This window comes from Mustelus asterias, chromosome 17 (genome assembly GCF_964213995.1).
Source record: "Mustelus asterias chromosome 17, sMusAst1.hap1.1, whole genome shotgun sequence".
NCBI classification, from domain to species: Eukaryota; Metazoa; Chordata; class Chondrichthyes; order Carcharhiniformes; family Triakidae; genus Mustelus; species Mustelus asterias.
Window position 1 is genome coordinate 51,166,409 of NC_135817.1, and position 17,042 is coordinate 51,183,450.

Genomic DNA, 17,042 nt, shown 5'->3' on the forward strand with positions numbered 1-17,042 from the left:
AAATAAATTAATCAAAGAGTAAAATATTTGTATAAATCATGGCTGGAGGAGACTGGACTGTATTCATGCTCCAACGTCTGTCTTGAGCCAAGCTGACTAATTGTTGAAATAAATGTGATAAAATGAGTAGGAAAGTTCTTCTCAGCGAATTCTAGCCTCTTAAAGGAGTCCATTCAGCTCTTTAAGCCTGCTCTATCCTTTGATGAGATGATGGCTGATTTTATTCTAACTTCATCCCTCCGCCTTGGCTTCACAACCCTTAATTCACTTTGCAAACAAAAATCTATCAGTCCAGATTAAAATTATTAAATCGAGCTACCAACGACTGCTTTTTGTGATAACACTCATTTCTGAAAGACAATCTTTGTTCCCAGAAATAAGAGTGCAACTTTATCAACACAACACCTGGTAATGTATCACTGCCTAGGAGATCAAATAGAAACTCTGGTTAGTGTCATATCTTAAGGAATTACATCCTTATATTTCCTGGTCTTCAAATTCTGGAAGAATAAACACTCTTATCAAGACTTATGGCTTAGGCTAAGAGCAAAGAATCAGATTTATTAAATCAGCAGCATTTAATCAATACAGTAGATTTAACATTGTTGTAAAACTTTATCTTGCATGTTTTCTGGTACAATAAAAGACAAAACACCTCACTCGCTCGCGATAATAAATATGGACAAATGCCCATATGGGGTTTATAGGTAATATTTTATCCACCAATATGAAGGGGCCGATATTTACTCTCCCTCCATTTTTGATCACTATACGTGCAGTCATAGCAGCCATTTGTACACTGGAAGATCCCATCAACAGAAATGAAACTACCATCATTGCTCTCTAGCTGAACTACATTTATCTGCCTTGGATCGCAATATGCTTAACATGCTTATCAATCTCAATTTTGAAATTTGACCCAGCCTCAGCAATTATTTTGGGGAGGAGATATCTCCAGAATTTTTTTATCATTTGTGTGAAGAAGGGATTTTTGATATCACCCCTGTGGCCTCACTCGGGCGAGATCGTAAAATCCCGCCCGAGGCCAACAGAGATTTCTGTTTTGGGAACCTTGCCTGCCCCGGAATCGGGACAGATGAAGTGGTAGAGTTTTAGCCCATGACTCCAATCTAAGATTAACGCCCCTTGTTCTGCACTTCCCCAACACAGAAATTATTTTTTTTCTCTAATTACCTGACCAACTCTTTCAATCACTTGGAATACCTTGCAAGCCTAACCTCTGCAATCCGTCCACAAAATGTAATGCTTTTAAACCCAGTATAATTCTAGTAAATTTGCCTTCCAAAGCCAATGCATCCTTCCCAAGGGACAGAACAATGCAATGCATCAGATGCAGTCTAACCAGAACTTTATCCAACTATAGCATAATTTTCACTCCTTTGTACTCCTTGTTTCTCACTATTGAGGAAATGATAGCTATTGTCAACATTTTTTTTTATACTCGAGACTTAACTTGTACTGTCACATTGAAATCCCTTGACATTGCTCCATTCAAGATCGCTTGATAATTCAACATTCTTCTATGCAGAAACTCCCTTATCACAGTATATGATGCCTGGACATAGCTTTCCATATTGAAAACTGGTGAAATCATACACCTTGATACAAAATGATCAAAATAAGGTCCATAGGGTCTAAGAAGTTCTAAGAATTATACCAGAAGACCTCTTGGGAGGAAATGCTATGGAAAGATGAGCAAGGAAATCAAAGGATTGTGTCGATGTAAATTCTACAAAATTGACAGCATTTTTCATTTTCTTCTGATAGAAAGTAATGCTTTTTCCACTATGACAAGCTTACCTTCAGCAATAGCATGCGGTTTTATAATGCATAAGGTGCATTCAATACATGTTGCCGTATTTGATGGCCCTCTACCAAGCGATGGGAAAAATATCTCGAGCTCCTATAAAAACAAAAAAATACAAAATGAATTGAACAGATTAATACAAAAATAAAATACTGCCGATCCTGGAAATGTGAAATAGAAATTAGTTCTGCAAAAAGGTAATTGACCTGAAACATGGGTGTGATCTTTCCAGCTTGCTGCACTGGTGTGCGAGGCTTTCGTGCCAGGTGTGAACTGGTCTTGCCCCATAGGCCATCTTTCTGGCCCTGTTTTTCCCAAAAAGGGCATGAAGCCAATTTAAATATTAATGTCATGATTAACATGATGGATGGAGGGATGGAGACGCCTACGCAATGTTGCCCCGAGCAGTCAGCAGCCAGCTTTGTTCTATTTTCTATTACCCTGACTCTCCCTTCAAAGGGCAATTGTATTCGCCTCAACACCACCCCAGCTGAGAGCACATTCTTTTACCACAAATTAAGTATTGAACCCTCAGGCTTACTGCTCTGTAATATCAGTACCGTGGCATACAATGTTTTTACTTGCAAAGTAACAAAATTTAATCAAAAGAACTTTTACAGGCAAGTCCTCATTATTCTGGACAACTTGAGCTAAGTAATTATTTTTGAAATGCAGTTATGTTCACAGTTAAATATAACAACTTGTAAGTATTAGAAAATTTAAAATTCAGGCACAACAGTTTTGGACACATGAAGGGAACAGTTACTGTGCCTGTAAAATGAGGCCCGAGATGCACCTGAGATTGGATCTCAGACCTTACTGCTACTGAGGCAGCAAACCATGGACAACAGGTAGCTTGCTGGTGAAAAAGGATGGAAGGGAAGGTCAAAAATGGTAACTAGCAGCGGCTCACATTCTTTGACTGTGGTGTCATGAAGAAAATGCCCACTCTTCCCATCTTCACATGCCAGAAAGTATATTTTAAAATTTTACCTTGATAGTTGTGGCATAAGAAAACCCTTGTTACGCCTTAACCCTAGTTTTCCTGAGGGCAGTAAGTACCAGATGCCGCAGAGCAAAATAATCATGCAGTGGGGACCTGAAACACGTGTTCCTAGAACCACAGAACAGTACAGCATAGAAGACCACTCAGCCCATCAAATCTGTGCCAGTTCTTTTGAAGAGAATTCAGTTAGCTCCACTCCCCTGCTTTTCCCCCATGTATTATTTTTCCTCAAGTATTTATTCAGCTCCCTTTGAAGGCTACTATTGAATCATCCACTGGTGCATGAAAAAGATTTTCAAACAAAGTGCTAGAAAACCTCAGCCAGTCTGGTCGCATCTGTGGAGAGATTAACTTCTTTGGAAGGGGTTCCAAAGTCATATTGGACTCAAAACATTAACTGTGTCTCTCTCCACAGATGCTGCCAACTGAGCTTTTCTGGCACTTTTTCTTTCAGATCTTCAGTATCCACTGTATTTTGCTTTTACTCCACTTAGCCTTTTCTGCTCAAGAAGAACAACCCCACCTTCCCTAGTCTATCCACATAACTGTAATCCCACATCCCTGAATCCATCCTAGTAAATCTCCTCCACACCTTTCACATCCTTTGCAAGGTATGTTATCTGGAATTTGACACAATGTTCCAGCTGATGTCAAATTATTGTTTTACATACATTTTGCATCAATTCTTGGCTTTTCCACTCTATACCACTATTTATGAATCCGAGGATTCCATCTGCTTTGTTGACCTGTTATGCCATGTTCAATGATTTCTGTCAGGCACCTTTTCTGCATATGCAATAGTCTAATGTCTATCAAGCATTGCAGTGTATCCCAATTTTATGCCCTTTAACCAATATGAAGGGCATACACTACGAGATTGAAATTAACACCACAACCCTGCCAACCTAAAATAGGCATTGTTAGTCCATAGAAGTTTAAATCAGATGTCTCTGCAGTGCTGCACTGCTGATGAATCCAATGCCTATGGGTCAGCGGACTGAAAATAAACTAACCTTAGTAATGCAGACCCACACCATGTTCCTTAGAAACATTCCATAATGCTTCATATACAATTAATTACACTGTTAAGTCACTACTGCAATAGTTCAGTCACAATCAAGCTGACTCTTAGGACTGAGATGTTGGTTTACGAGGTCTGTGTTCTCAGCACCTTGTTATGTTGCTGCAATACAAGGACAACTTATGGCATCAAGAAAGGAAGCTCAACAACTTTCATCTTTGCTGCTTGTGGCACATTCTGGACATCTCTTGGAAGGGCAAAATCATAAATGTGGCAGTTCTCTCAAGGCAAATCTCCCAAGTATATTGGCATTCATCAAGCAGAGATGAGTTTGCTGGCTCGGGCATGTTTGTAGGATGGAAGATGATCACATATGTAAGGATTTTCTGGTAGCCCCCTGAGTCAGACAACCAGTTGTATGGCAAAACCCCACTTCAAGGATGCGTGCAAGCATGATATAAAGGCTCTAAACATCAATTTTCACACCTGGGAGACACTAACCAATGACAAAGGGAAATGGCAGCATCACCTGTTGGCCACCATGATAATCAGTTGTCTACAGTAGATTGACAACAGGCACCAACACCTAAGTAAATAACCCACAATGACACCCAATAACCATTCCATTTGGAGCACTTGCAGTAGAACCTGCCTCTCACAGATTGGTTTCTTCAGCCATTAGCAAAAGTGCCCCATATGAAGCTACTCCATCCAAAACAGATTAGATTTGCTGCATACCCAGCATCTTATGTAGATGGAATGATGACGACGATGAGTTCAGATCCATTCCATTCATTAAAAGCTTCCCCCGAGCCATAACTCTTCTCAAAGAACAAAGAACATTACAGCACAGGAACAGGCCCTTCGGCCCTCCAAGCCCGCGCCGCTCCCTGGTCCAAACTAGACCATTCTTTTGTATCCCTCCATTCCCACTCCGTTCATGTGGCTATCTAGATAAGTCTTAAACGTTCCCAGTGTGTCCGCCTCCACCACCTTGCCCGGCAGCACATTCCAGGCCCCCACCACCCTCTGTGTAAAATATGTCCTTCTGATATCCGTGTTAAACCTCCCCCCCCCCTCATCTTGAACCTATGACCCCTCGTGAACGTCACCACCGATCTGGGTAAAAGCTTCCCACCGTTCACCCTATCTATGCCTTTCATAATTTTATACACCTCTATTAGGTCACCCCTCATCCTCCGTCTTTCCAGTGAGAACAACCCCAGTTTACCCAATCTCTCCTCACAACTAAGCCCTTCCATACCAGGCAACATCCTGGTAAACCTCCTCTGCACTCTCTCCAAAGCCTCCACGTCCTTCTGGTAGTGTGGCGACCAGAACTGGGCGCAGTATTCCAAATGCAGCCGAACCAACGTTCTATACAACTGCAACATCAGACCCCAACTTTTATACTCTATGCCCCGTCCTATAAAGGCAAGCATACCATATGCCTTATTCACTACCTTCTCCACCTATGACGTCACCTTCAAGGATCTGTGGACTTGCACACCCAGGTCCCTCTGCATATCTACACCCTTTATAGTTCTGCCATTTATCATATAGCTCCCCCCTACGTTAGTTCTACCAAAATGCATCACTTCGCATTTATCTGGATTGAACTCCATCTGCCATTTCTTTGCCCAAATTTCCAGCCTATCTATATCCTTCTGTAGCCTCTGACAATGTTCCTCACTATCTGCAAGTCCAGCCATTTTCGTGTCGTCCGCAAACTTACTGATCACCCCAGTTACACCTTCTTCCAGATCGTTTATATAAATCACAAACAGCAGAGGTCCCAATACAGAGCCCTGCGGAACACCACTAGTCACAGGCATCCAGCCGGAAAAAGACCCTTCCACTACCACCCTCTGTCTCCTGTGACCAAGCCAGTTCTCCACCCATCTAGCCACCTCCCCCTTTATCCCATGAGATCCAACCTTTTGCACCAACCTACCATGAGGGACTTTGTCAAACGCTTTACTAAAGTCCATATAGACGACATCCACGGCTCTTCCCTCATCAACCATTCTAGTCACTTCTTCAAAAAACTCCACCAGGTTTCTCAAACTACCAACTCATCCCCAATTTCAATTTTCCTTCGAAAGTCCTTTAAAGTGTCAGGACCATCCAGCCTAATGTCCAACTCTCCTAAGGTTTCTTGATTGAAAGCCTCAGTCAGATTTCCACCCTCTCAGTCATGGCCAAGGTTGCAAATAGCATTGCCTGTGACAACAGGCAGAGTTTGGAAAACAAAATCACTAAAAGTATATACTAATGCGATCTTACAAATGTTTCCTACATGGGCTTCAGGGTGGTTTTGCTCTGTTCCTAGAGTTTTCTTAGGAGCTTTAGGAACCTATAGGATTTGAAATTAAATAATTAATTTTTTTAGCAGGGGCATCAGGGTCTTGATTTGTGAACTGCTAACACCTGTTCAGATCATTTAGGTGCACCATCTCATTTGTACGACTGCAAGTGTGTCTTCAGAGCTGTTCTCTGTTAATGAGCGCTGCCTGTGAGCACCGTGTACAACAGGAGGCCCAGGCAATGTTGATTACAGACCTCATATTACAGTCTTCTTCTTAAAGGACAAAAACATGAATGCAATTTAAATTATTACAAAGAAACACCAGGGCAGACATAGTGCTAAATGTGGCACTGCAAGCAGCGGTGGAGGAGGCAGAGAGGAGACAGCACAGCTTGGTCCTGTGGGGAACCAAGTGACTCTCAAAGGCTAACCGCGGAAGGGAGTGAGAGCAGGTGGCCACAAAGGTAAAGTCCCAGGGTCTGGACATGAAGGGCAGGTACCAGTGTCACAAGAGGTTTAATGACCTTATGCAGGTGGTCAATGTCTGGTAATGCATCTTCTCGTGATATTTCTTACCCACCAGAAATACCAGCCTCAATGCACCATGTCATCACTGAACCAACAGCAGTCCCTGGCAATCAAGGTACACAGCTAACATCCAGGTAACTCGACTTTACCCTCACAAATACTCCAGTTATGCCAGCTCTACAGCCACCTCTCAACTTTCACTTACCTTCAGCTATGGCAGGCACATCGGCCAAGCACAATGCTGCACAACTATTCTAACTCCTCTCTCGCAAGACAAAGCGGCACACCATAGAAAGGAGCTGAGCAGAACAAGGAAACCTGCATTTCTAGAGCTCCATAAGGAGATGATTCTCTACATCATGCTGCAGTTGCCACATCACTAAGAACAATATGACAGGAACTTCCTGCCTTCTGCTCCTACCGAACTTCCAGCACCCTCACCTGCCACATGAACATACAAATTAGGAGCAGGAGTAATCACTCGACCTCTTGAGCCTGCTCCTTCATTCAATAAGACCATGCTGATCTGATTTTAACTTCAGCTTGCTTATCAAGAATCTATCTACCTCTTCCTTGAAGATATTCAAAGACTCTAATTTCTCTTCCTCAAAAGGTGGTTGAGGCAAAGACTCACAACACTCAGAAAAAATGTTTTCCTCGTCTCTGTCCTAAATGGACAGCCCCTTATTTTTAAAGGGTGACCTCTAGTTCTAGATTCTCCCACATGAGAAAACGTCTTTTCCACATCCACCCTGTCAAGACCCGAGGATCTTATATATTTCAATCAAGTAACCTTTTTCTCTTCCAAACTCCAGTGGATTCAAGCCGAGCCTGTCCAGCCTTTCCTCATAAGACAACCTGTCCATTATAGATATTAATCTGGTAAACCTTCTCTGACCTGCTTCCAATGTATTTACATCTTTCCTTAAATAAGGAGACCAATACTGTACACAGTACTCCAGATGATGACTAAGCTCCTGATAGTGTGACAAAACAACTCGTGCTTCTCACCCCATACCCATTCATCCAATTTGGACCAAGAGAGATAAATATTCTCTAAATGGTCAGAAATTAGGAACCCTAATAGCACAAAGAGATTTGGAATCCAAGTACAAAAGAATCCAAAGGCTGATGAAATGCTAATCTTTCTCTCAAGGAGGCTGAAATGCAAATTAGGAGGAACATATGCTATACTTGTATACAGTCTTAGTCGCACTCCATCTAGAGTACTATATGAAGTTTTGGGAATCACACCTCAAGTAGCATATATTGGGCCACAGAGGAAACGCAGCAAAGATTCACCAGAATGATATCAGGGTTTAAAGGATCAATTGGAGGAGAGATTGCATAAAAATGATTTATAATCCCTTGAATCTAAGTTGAAGTGGTGACAAGTATTTGAAAAATTAAAATAATTTGATATGGGTAGATTTTCTCTATTGGGGAGTAGGGTGAGGGGGCAGAGACCATGGGGAAAAAAAGAGCTCGAGTAGACCATTTGATCCTTTGAGTCTGCTCTGCCATTCAATAAGATCATGCCTCAACTCCATCAGCCTGCACTCTCCTCATATCCTTTAATTCCCTGACCACCTAAAAATCTATCAACCCAAGCATCAACAGCTCTCTGTAACAGAGAGTAAAAATTCACAACTCTTTTGGGTGGGAAATTATTCCTTATCTAAATTCTAAATGATTAATCTCTATTGCTCTCTCACTTCTCTCAGTATCCTTGGATGCATCTCATCCAGTCCTGAGGCTTTATCAACTATAAATAGAGACAATACCTCCCCTCATTGATTTTAAATCTGTAAGTCTTTGGATGCTCTCTTCTTTCACCATGACCTAAACAAGATCTTTTCCCTTGGTAAGAACAGCGCAGGGTATTTATTTAATACTTCATCCATGCCTCGTGCCTCCATACATTTTTTCTCTTTTTTAGTCCCTTATCAGCTCCACTCATCCTCCTACCACTCTTTAAATGCCTGTAGAAGACTGTTGGATTCCCTTTTAGGTTAGAGGCCAATCTCCTCTCTCTTTGCATCTATTTTCTTTTTCAATTCCTCTCGGAAACCTCCATATTTGGCCTGGTTCACGATTGTATTATCCAACTGACATTTATCATAAGCACAATGTTTCTGCATCATCTTTATCCATATCGCTTTTGGTATCCAGGGAGCATTGGATTTGTGTACCCTAACTTTCCTGCATGTGGGAATACACTCAAAACTCTTGCTTCTTCGAAGGCAGCCCTTTGTTCAGTTACAGCTTTGACTGCTAATCCAATTTATCTGAGCCAGATTTAGTCTTACCCATTGAAGTTCATAGAATCCTACAGTGCAGAGGGTGACCATTTGGCCCATCGAACCTGCACCCACTTCAATCCCACCCAGGCCCTCTCCCCATAACCCATGCATTTACCCTAGATAGTCCTCCTGACACTAAGAGGCAATTTAGTATTGCCAATCCACCTAACCCGCACATCTTTGGACTGTGGGAGGAAACCCCCAGAGCGCCCGGAGGAAACCCATGCAAACACGGGGAGAACGTGCAGACTCCGCACAGATAATGACCCAAGATGGGAATCGAACCCGGGTCCCTGGCGCTGTGAGGCAGCAATGCTAACCACTGTGGCACCGTGCCGCTCTTGTGTCTTAAGTATTCTTGTCCTTTTCCATAGAGTCATAGGTCCAGAGGCCTAGAGAGTAGGGCCCAGAGAGTAGGGTCAGTAAGATTCAGAGAAACAGCAGGCAGGATGTGGTTGCTAATCAAAGAGGGTCTGGTGGACTGAAGCACATTTGTTCCAATGCGAGAAGTGTGACACGTAAGGCAGATGAACTTAGAGCTTGAATTAGTACTTGGAACTATGATGTTGTTGCTATTACAGAGGCTTGGTTAAGCGAAGGACAGGATTGGCAACTTAATGTTCCAGGCAGGATAGAGGGGGATATAAAAAGGTTGGGGGAGTTGCACTACTGGTTAAGGAGAATATCACAGCTGTACTGCGGGAGGACACCTCGGAGGGCTCATACAGCGAGGCAATATGTGTAGAGCTCAGGGATAGGAAGGGTGTAGTCACAATGTTGGGGGTTTACTATAGGCCACGCAACAGCCGGCGGGAGATAGAGGAACTGATGTGTAGGCAGATTTTGGCAAGGTGTAAAAGTAACAGGGTTGTTGTGGTGGGAGATTTTAATTTCCCCTATATTGACTGGGACTCACTTAGTGCTCGGGGCGTGGATGGGGCAGAGTTTGTAAGGAACATCCAGAAGGGCTTCTTGAAACAGTATGTAGATAGTCCAACTAGGGAAGGGGCCGTACCGGACCTGGTATTGGGGAATGAGCCTGGCCAGGTGGTCGATGTTTCAGTAGGGGAGCAGTTCGAGAACAGTGACCACAATTCAGTAAGCTTTAAGGTACTGATGGATAAAGATAAGTGTAGTCCTCAAGTTAAGGTGCTAAATTGGGGAAGGCTCATTACAACAATATGAGGCAGGAACTGAAGAATGCAGATTGGGAGCAGATGTTTGAGGGCAAATCAACATCTGGCACGTGGGAGGCTTTCAAGTGTAAGTTGATAGGGATTCGGGACCGGCACATTCCTGTAAGGATGAAGGATAAGTATGGCAAGTTTTGGGAACCTTGGATCATGAGAGATATTGTGAGCCAAGTCAAAGAGAAAAAGGAAGCATTTGTCAAGGCTAGGAGGCCGGGAACACACGAAGCAAGTGTGGAATACAAGGAAAGCAGAAAGAAACTTAAGCAAGGATTAAGGAGGGCTAAAAGGGGTCACACAAAGTCATTGGCCAGCAGGATTAGGGAAAATCCCCAGGCTTTTCATACATATATAAAGAGCTAGGGAGAGAGTTGGCCCACTCAAGGACAGGGGAGGGAATCTATGTGTGGAATTAAATGAGTACTTTGCATCACTATTCACCAAAGGGAAGGACTTGGTGGATGATGAAACCAGGGAAGGGTGTGTAGATAGCTTGAGTCATTTTGAGATCAAAAATGAGGTGGTATTGGGGTTCTTGAGAATCATAGAAACACTACAGCCCATCGAGTCTGCACCGACCACAATCCCACCCAGGCCCCAGCCCCATATCCTTACATATTTACCCGCTAATCCCTCTAACCTAAGCATCTCAGGGCTTTAAGGGGCAATTTTTTTTTAGCTTGGCCAATCAACCTAACCCGCACATCTTTGGACTGTGGGAGGAAACCAGAGCACCCAGAGTAAACCCACGCAGACACGAGGAGAATGTGCAGACTCCACACAGACAGTGACCCAAGCCGGGAATCGAACCCAGGTCCCTGGAGCTGTGAAGCAGCAGTGCTAACCACTGTGCTACCATGCCGCCCAATTACATTAAGGTAGACAAGTCCCCAGGGCCTGATGGGATATACCCCAGAATACTGAGAGAGACAAGGGAGAAAATTGCTGGGGCCTTGAGAGAAATCTTTGTATCCTCATTGGCTACAGGGGAGGTCCCAGAGGATTGGAGAATAGCCAATGTTGTTTCTTTGTTTAAGAAAGGTCGCAAGAATAATCCAGGTAATTACAGGCCGGTGAGCCTCACATCAGTGGTAGGGAAATTATTGGAGAGGATTCTTCAAGACAGGATTTACTCCCACTTGGAAATATATGGACGTATTAGTGAGAGGCAACATGGTTTTGTGAAGGGGAGGTCGTGTCTCACTAACTTGATTGAGTTTTTCGAGGAAGTGACAAAGATGATTGATGAGGGTAGGGCAGTGGATGTTGTCACATGGACTTCAGTAAGGCCTTTGACAAGGTCCCTCATGGCAGACTGGTGCAGAGGGTCAAGTCGCATCGCATCAGAGGTGAGTTAGCAAGGTGAATACAGAACTGGCTCAATCATAGAAGACAGAGGGTAGCAGTGGAAGAGTGCGTTTCTGAATGGAGACTTGTGACAAATGGCATTCCTCAGGGATCAGTGCTGGGACCTTTGCAGTTTGTAATATATATAAATAATTTGGAAAACTTAACTGGTTTGATTAGTAAGTTTGCGGACGACACAAAGGTTGGTGGATTTGCGGATAGTGATGAGGACCATCAGAGGATACAGCAGGTTATAGATCGGTTGGAGACTTGGGCGGAGTTTAATCCAGACGAATGTGAGGCAATGCATTTTGGAAGGTCTAATACAGATAAGAAATATACAGTAAATGGCAGAACCCTTAAGAGTATTGATAGGCAAAGGGATCTGGGTGTACAGGTACACACGTCACTGAAAGTGGCAACACAGGTGGAGAATGTAATCAAGAAGGCATACAGCATGCTTGCCTTCATCAGCCGGGGCATTGAGTTTAAAAATTGGCAAGTCATATTGCAGCTTTATAGAACCTTAGTTAGGCCGCACTTTGAATATAATGTTCAATTCTGGTCGCCACATTACCAGAGGATGTGGAGACTTTGGAGAGGGTACAGAAAAGATTTACCAGGATGTTGCCTGGTATGGAGAGCATTAGCTATGAGGAGAGGTTGGAGAAACTTGGTTTGTTCTCACTGGAACGATGGAGGTTGAGGGGTGACCTGATAGAAGTCTACAAGATTATGAGGAGCATGGACAGAATGGATAGTCAGAAGCTTTTTCCCAAGGTGGAAGGGTCGATTACTAGGGGGCATAGGTTTAAGGAGGTGTATGAGGCAAGTTTTTTTTTCACAGAGGGTGGTGGGTGCCTGGAACTCGATGCCGAGGGAGATAGTGGAAGCAGATACAATAGTGATTTTTAAGGGGCGTCTTGACAAATACATGAATAGGATGGGAATGGAGGGATGTGGTCCCCAGAAGAGTAGGGGGTTTTAGTTCAGTCGGGCAACATGGTCGGTACAGGCTTGGAGGGCCGAAGGGCCTGTTCCTGTGCTGTAATTTTCTTTGTTCATGGTCAATCTAAATTTTATAACACAATGACTGTCCCTAAACTGTTCCTCTGATACTTGACTATATCACTCCCAAGAACCAAGTCCAGCAATGCCTCTCTTCCTGTTGAACTGAAAACATACAGTAGAAAATTCTCCAGAACACATTCCAGGAACTCTTGAACAACACTACCCTTTACACTGATACTATCCCAGTCTATACTTGATAATTAAATCCCCCCATTATAACTACTCTATAATTTTTCCACTTCTCTTCCTTGCAAATTCATTTCTCTACACCTTTCCAACTAGTTGGTGGTCAATAGACTACATCGAGCAATGTAACTGCATCATTATTATTCCTTAGCTCTAGCTAAATTATTCTGCCCTCCAGCACTGCAATCTTCTCCTTAATCAATATTCCCACACTGTATAATTGTAGTAAAGATTGTTTACTCTCCTATTCTAATCCCAGTGCAACAATAGTTAATATTACATTTGCCTTCCTAATTGCTTGCTGTAACTAATTGCATGTTAACTTTGATCCAGTACAAGCAGGCTTCGAAAATCATGGTCCTGGAGGTCTCATCGGAATCCTGCCTCCTCCAGGAAAGTTTCAAGTTTTTAAAGGTCTGGCAAAGGTGAGAAACACGCTCACTGGCAATTAACAGTCTCTTTAGCTCATTAAGGATCTGTCTATTCGAGCTTGGAATTTTCTCTGCAGTTGCTTTGAGTTGAAATCTGAGGGCCAACCGGCAAAGGCTCGACACCAAACCTTGTCGTCCATGGTTGCTTTCGACCTCCTGCCTTCCCAAAAGTTGTTTACTTAAAATGGCAAGGCATGCGATTGGGACCCAGAACTCAACCCATTAACTGGTTTCTCTCTCCATAGATGCTGCCTGGCCTGCTGAAAACTGCCACATCTCCTGTTCTTATTTCAGATTTCCAGCATCTGCAGTGCTCGTCCTGATAAAGGCAAGATTGAGATTGGCATTGGGAATCACACTGGAAAAAGATGGACACTGTTTTCCACCAATAGCTTAATTAATAAATAATATTAAGGTAATAGAATAAATATGGAGTGGCAGCTATAACATCAAAACTGCAATCTCCTATGTACAATTCAGAGACAAAAAGGCAAATAGGAAAATGCCTCATAAATTGTCAAACAAGATATGTGATTGTTCAACCACCAATACTTATATTTCGCTAATTTTTGTGGTCCAATAAAGACTAGCAAAAGGCTTAAGCAAAATAAATTGAATTTCAAGGGGACATTTAGGCTATAAGATTCCATTATTCATTTTCTCAGAACCAGATTCAAGTAATTTTATAATTTTGAGAGCAGAAGCTGTCATTTTCTAGAAGACCATTTTGAACCAGAAGACCATGCTGCTCCAGTGTTGTTTTTTAGAAAGATGGATGGCATGATGAGATATAAACAATCTAAGCGAAAGTACCTGAACCCATAGTTTTTGAAATACAAAAGAACTTTGAAACATGGGTCCAGACATTCACAGGAAGGGTGCAGGATGCATAGTAGCTTAAGGGAATCCAGATAAGGCCGGAGAGACAAAATGCCAGCTGAATTTAATGACAAGATCTCATTAGAATTGATTTCTCCTGCTTCCCACCCAGCAGCCAGCCAGCCAAATTGATATGCTTGTCAGCTGCGAGAGGAGGAAAACTTGCAATCAGCTGCAGGAAGACACAGCCACAAATCTAGGGAAAGTCATGGATCGTAGTCTTTTTTGGAGGGAGGGGGGAAATTGTTGAGGGGAAGAGAGATCAATCATGTCAGGAGCTTTGGAAGGCAGCAACTGGTAAAAGCAAGGTCTGGTGAAATGGGCAGAATCAAGGCAAATAATGTTTCACGTGGTAGGAAGAATGAGGAGGGGCAACATAAACTAAATCGTACAGTTCTGAATTGGATACAGGAACAGAGAAACCAGTGGATGCATATAAACAAATCTTTGAAAGTGGCTGAACAAGTTGAGAAGGTGTTAGAAAAACAAATGAGATATTTGGCCTTTTTAATAGAGGAAGAAAGTACAAAAGCAGTGAAGTTACGATGAACCTTTATGAAACACTATTTCAAACTCGACTGGTGCATTGTGTCCAAATCTGGGGACAACACTTTAGGAAGGATCTGAAGGTATCAGAAAGGATGCAGAACAGATTTATGAGAATGGTTCTAGGGATGAGGGACTTCAGCTACGAGGATAGGCTGGAGAAACAGGTTGTTTACTTTGAGAAGCAAACACGCAGAAGAGACCTATTAGCGGGGGATTAACTAGGGGATTTTGACAGTAACTTCATTGCAATGTTAATATAAGCTTACTTGTGACACTAACAAATAAACGTTAAACTTTATTAGCAGTGTTCAAAATCATGAGGGGTTTGGGCAGATTAGAAAGGGAGGAACTGTTCCCATTGGTGGAAAGATCATGGCAAAAGAACCAAAGTTGACACAAGGACAAACTTTTTGACACAGTGAATGGTTAGGATCACAAATGCACTGCCTTAGTAGTAGTGGAAGCAGATGAATTGTGGCCTTGGAAAGGAAATGCGATAAATACCTGAAGGAAAAATATTTGTAGGACAACGGGGAAGGAGCAAGCTCCTGCAGTGAGTCAGCATGAGCTTAATGGGCCAAATGTCCTCCTTCTGCACTGTAACCATTATATGATTTACTAGTTAGGCCTCAAGTGGAGGAGTGTTCAGTCCTGTGCACTGAACTTAAGGAAAACTGTTAAAGCCTTGAGAGAACTTGCAGTCGAGATTTACTAAAACAGTATTAAATGGTACTAGGTTAGTAGGACTTTAATTATGTGGAGAGATCGGAGAAGCTGGAGTTGTTTTCCCTGGGGCAAAGATAAAGAAGAGATTTGAAAGAAGTGTTCAAAAATCATATATGGTTTTTATAGGGAGGAATAGCTTCCACTAGTATAAGGATTGGTAACCAGAGTACGCAGATTTAAGGTGATTGACAAAAGAGTAAGATTTTTAAAATGTATGCGGCAATTTATGACCTGGAATGCATCGCCTGAAATGGATAGCTGTACCAAAGAGCCAACATAGGTCCAATGAACTAAGTGACCTCCTTCTATGCTGTACCATTCTCTGATTCTAATGGCTATTGTTCCCTCAATTTAAATCATAAATGATTTGTCTTAAGAAACTAGGACCACTTTCCTGCTGTCTTGGAATCTGAAATAGCTTCACTTCTATATGCAATACTTGCATTTATCTTGAAGTAAAAACATTTTCTCCAATTCAAAACTTAGCTGACAATCATCCTTTTCTAGATTTTTTTGAAGTTTTAGTCTTTTTAATTTTACCATTTTCTCATCAATGAAATTTTCTAAACCTTTTCTAGCTGAAAATAGTTTTTGCTTCCTTCTTCCCAACTCCCACAGTTTATTCTGGGAACGTGCCATAATTTTTCATTCAGATTGCAAAGATTTGCTTGCATTGGCCAATAGTAAGTTCAACAGTGGCCCTTATAAGCTGACAGGACTGTAAGCAAACTTAATTTTAATTTTTCCCAGTGCCATAATTAAGTATTGGACAGACAGACTTAATCAGTTTCCTATTAATTTTCAGGAGGGATAAATTGCCCAGAATTATCAATGAACAAGCAAGAAACTTTAAACATTTTTGGAATAAGCTTAATCACAACTGAAATCTATATTCAACCCTTAAGAGAGTTCAAGAATTTAAATGGCTTCATTCATACTTTAAGCCTTAAAGGACTATTCACCAAATAAATCCATTTAGGAAAATTGTGCATAATTCTCATCTGCCTTTATGCATAGAATTATGCGTATGAATTATACACCTAAACATGACAAGAAGTAAAGATTCAGCTCAATGCAATTTTCTTTCCCTTGCTGCCCTCACCCCACAAAAAAAACTTACTCGAGCTGCAACTGCAGCACATTCAGAGCCATGAACATTATTGATGTTGTCGATTCCATAAAGTGCCCGAACATTGACTTCACTTTCTGCATTCCTTGAAGAACCAATTAGCTTCTTCCAAACGGACACAGCCTCATCTCCCATAATTTCCAGTGCAACAGCTGGGCCACAAGTTAAATACTGAAGAAGATCACTGAAATAGAGGAAGGAAATCCCATTATTCTGCGCTCATATTCCCACAATATAATTAGGTATTCAGTTTAGTTTCAACAAAATAGTCTGATATTGTCAACAGTCATTGCAACCTCATGGAAAGTTTTTTGTTTATCATTCTGATGTTAAGACCTGGGAATTTGTTACAATGTAAATATTAGGAATTCAATTAAATGGAATTTTAACTGCTTTACAGCCAATAAAGTACTTTATGAAGTAAATTTACTCTCCACATAATGCCTCATTTCTTTTGAACGAAGAAATTAGTTCACATTCATTATATGACATGCGATTAAAAATACATAAAAGGATTTTACTTGCATTCCACCAATGTGT

At 41.9% G+C, this 17,042-nt stretch overlaps 1 protein-coding gene across 7 annotated transcripts in view; it reads right to left on the bottom strand.

Moving 5' to 3' along the window:
- nme7 (NME/NM23 family member 7) overlaps positions 1-17,042 on the bottom strand; it is a 181,324-nt gene that overhangs the window by 115,770 nt on the left and 48,512 nt on the right. For all 7 annotated transcript variants that reach the window (XM_078232643.1, XM_078232647.1, XM_078232641.1 and 4 more), the window contains 2 exons: positions 16,494-16,686; positions 1,822-1,924 (listed from right to left, as the gene is read on the bottom strand). In XM_078232643.1, the coding sequence (XP_078088769.1) occupies positions 1,822-1,924; positions 16,494-16,686 (296 nt within the window). The remainder of the gene's footprint in view (positions 1-1,821; positions 1,925-16,493; positions 16,687-17,042) is intronic.